Below are 3,453 nucleotides of genomic sequence, written 5' to 3'. Positions count from 1 at the left end.
GACCGTGATTTAGTAAAAAAAAAAATTAAAGTTGACAGGAAAGTTGAAAATATGGCTATTTATTATGTGATATTGTAAGATATTTGTGTCAAATATTTACACAACTACAGTTTTACAAAAAGGCCCTTTTGAAATACTTTTTTGAACAAAAATACAGTTAAAATAAATACTAACTGATTGCACCTAATTTGAATCCTAATTTAAGTCACATTTACAAATAAATTAAATTACCATAAATGAAAAAGTGCAAACAAAGCACCAACACACGTCTCACTTCCAGGCCAATGAATAACAACAGAGAACCTTGACAAACAGAGAGATCCTGTACTGTACTGTCCATATCTATTGCTGAATTTAATAGCATCATTTTACTCGTAAACAAGGATAAATTACCACGTGTCATATTAATATTGTCACTAAGCACAAAACATGCTTACCATATTCAGTCTTATAAAGCAACCCGCTGAATTTCGGCTCAACTAACCATTTTTGGTTAAACCCACTGATGTTTATTGCTGTGGCTCTGACAACCTGCTAACTCCAGGTAGCTGAAGGAGGCTCGGCCTCAGGGCTCAGAGTCACGCAGGGCTCCACATACAGCGCGCGGACCTGAGCGAGCGGTGGAGGCGTTTATACTCGGCGCTTGTGTTGGTACAGTATTCTCCGCCAAGTTATAAAAGGTGCACAACGCAACACAAGCGGGACCTTCGCGCAGGTGCGGGGACAGCGCGATTGTGTCACTGTTGGTGCGCGTACCCTCGCGTGGTGAGGTAGATAAAGGCAACGGTTTTGGGGGTGCAGGCGGAAAAAAAACGTGTATAAAAAATGACGTATTTATAATAAACAAGCGGAGCTTAGCCTGGCGGCAGGAACATCAAAGCCTGGCGAATAATATGCTGGGGGAACCCTGCTGCTGTCCAAGCCTGTGGGGGCAGTGCTATGATCTGGGGTTGCTGCAGTTGGTCAGGTCCAGGTTCAGCAACAGGATGAGCTCAAAGAATGAGGTCAAAGGTCAGCTGACTACCTGAATATACTGAAGGACCAGGTTTTTCCATCAATGGAGTTTTTCTTCCCTGATGGTACGGGCATATTCCAAGATGACAATGCCAGGATTCATCGGGCTTTAATTGTGAAAGAGTGGTTCAGGGAGTGAGAGACATCGTTTTCACACATGGATTGACACCACAGAGTCCAGACCTTAACCCCATTGAGAATCTTTGGGATGTGCTGGAGAAGGTCAGACTCTACCATCATCAATGCAAGATCTTAGTGAAAAGTTAATGCGACACTGAAATAAATCTCGTGACGTTGCAGAAGATTATAGAAACAATGACACAGCAAATGTGTGACGTAATCAACGCTGAAGGTGGTCCAACGAAATATTAGTGTGTAATCGTTTTCTTTGAATTGTGCAACTCATGATACAGGACAAATTATAAGAACACTAATAATAGCACCCCTTATAGGTGGGGACATATCTGATTATTTTTGTGTTCCCTAGTTAGCACCATGTAAATATAAGTCACTGTGGTTTGGGCTGCAGTATGACTTTTATTTACGAAATAAAAATAATGAAAAACAGAACCGTTTCAATAGGGTTCCGTCTGCTTGGATGCTTGTTGCAGCTGTGTTCCCTCTGTGGGCTTGGAACCCTAATCAGTGATAGATTGTTCTTTCCAAAATGGTCACATTTTTTTGAATGTTTGTACTTTGGTCTTTGATTAAATGATTCCTTGTATTAAAATTCTGCTGACAGCCACTCCGCTCCTGGATATTTCATGTGGTTGTAATGCTTGCTGGGTGTTTTGTAAGTTAAGTTTGTGTTTGAGCAATTCTTCTTTTACTAAATTAACAAGCTATGTTTTTCAACTACAGTGGTCATACCTGAATGATTACTAGTACCACCTCATACATACAGAAAACTTTATTGTTTATCAGAATAACTACTGGTTTTAAAGGTGTTAAGTGAATTGAATTAGACATCAACTTTGTGTAGGAAGAGGAGCCTGGTGGCCATCGGGACCCATGACCTGGACACCATCTCTGGGCCTTTCATGTACACGGCCAAAGCTCCCACAGATATCAGCTTCAAGCCGCTCAACCAGACCAAAGAATACACTGCAACCCAGCTCATGAGCCTCTACAAGGTGAGCGAGTGATTGGCTGCATGAGGTGCTTGTTGGTTGGAGCAGTGCTGACCCAGAGTTCTGTTTGTTTCCACAGACAGACAGTCACTTGAGGCATTACCTTCACATAATTGAGGACAAGCCTGTGTATCCCATCATCTATGACAGTAACGGCATTGTCCTGTCTATGCCTCCTATAATCAATGGTGAGCCTGCTCAGTGTTTATGTTCGCTTTGTTTCCTTTTCTGTACATACTTTCAATATTTATTTAACCAACTTTCAGCTAAGAAATGACAAAGTATTATTTTTTTTACTCATACTAATATGAAATAAAGGTTATGCTAATCAATTGTAATTTACAAAGAACTTCTCAAAATAAAGTCAAAACATTACCTCTCACATCAGTTAATGTTAACACTTATATCTGTTCAGGGGATCATTCAAAAATCTCCTTAAAGACAAGGAATGTCTTCATTGAGTGCACAGCGACTGACCTGACCAAGGTACAAACAAGAAAAATAATACCTAATGTGTCACTTGTAACTGTTGTCCTGAGACTGAGTGAAACGTAACGGTGTTCCCTGCAGGCAAAGATTGTGCTGGACATGATGGTGACCATGTTCAGTGAGTATTGTGCTCAGCCTTTCACGTAAGTCCTGACCATCTCAAACTTCTTTGTCTGCAGACCATAGTAGCGTTGACAGTTGACTTTGGTTGAATATTTGAAAAGGAAATATCCAGGTTATAAAATACTGTTTTATTTATTTATTTGATTCGGTCAAACTGTATTACTTGGTGTTAAATATGTTTGTCACATAGGACAGAAAACTATTCAACTTTCTGCCAAACTCTGAAAAGTGAAATGTAAAGTAGGCGTTTATCAGGCGTCCAGACTTTAAAATTTGGCTTTAACCATGTAGTGTCATTAATTTTATCTTTATTTTGTATTGCTAAGCTGCTCTGACTTTACTATAAAGGTTTGTTGAAGAGTTGTACGGTCTTGAATGTTGTTTGTGCTGTGTTCAAGATGTTGATTATTTTCTTCAAATTAAGTAATAAACCTAAAGGTTTTGTAAATCTGTACAGGGAAGAAAACTACAGTTCAGTTTTATTCAGTTTATTTATATTGCTCCAAGTCACAACAAGAGTCGTCTCAGAGCTCTGTGCAAAAACATTCACATATACAGGTGCTGGTCATAAAATTAGAATATCATGAAAAAGTAGATTGATTTCAGTAATTCCATTTAAAAAGTGAAACTTGTATATTATATTCATACATTACATACAAACTCATATATTTCAAATGTTTATTTTGTTTAATTTTGA

General features: G+C 38.8%; 1 protein-coding gene across 1 annotated transcript in view; it reads left to right on the top strand.

Annotated features, from left to right (window-relative positions):
* The window catches only part of farsb (phenylalanyl-tRNA synthetase subunit beta), a gene marked incomplete in the record, with an annotated part of 24,842 nt that overhangs the window by 3,497 nt on the left and 17,892 nt on the right, over positions 1-3,453 (top strand). Inside the window, 4 exon segments of the mRNA XM_017441117.3 lie at positions 1,997-2,147; positions 2,224-2,332; positions 2,560-2,630; positions 2,715-2,776. Of these exon segments, the coding sequence (XP_017296606.2) occupies positions 1,997-2,147; positions 2,224-2,332; positions 2,560-2,630; positions 2,715-2,776 (393 nt within the window).

This window comes from Kryptolebias marmoratus, linkage group LG2, assembly GCF_001649575.2.
Source record: "Kryptolebias marmoratus isolate JLee-2015 linkage group LG2, ASM164957v2, whole genome shotgun sequence".
Classification (NCBI taxonomy): Eukaryota; Metazoa; Chordata; class Actinopteri; order Cyprinodontiformes; family Rivulidae; genus Kryptolebias; species Kryptolebias marmoratus.
Note: the sequence above shows the minus strand (reverse complement) of the source record. Positions and strands in the feature narration are given on the sequence as shown.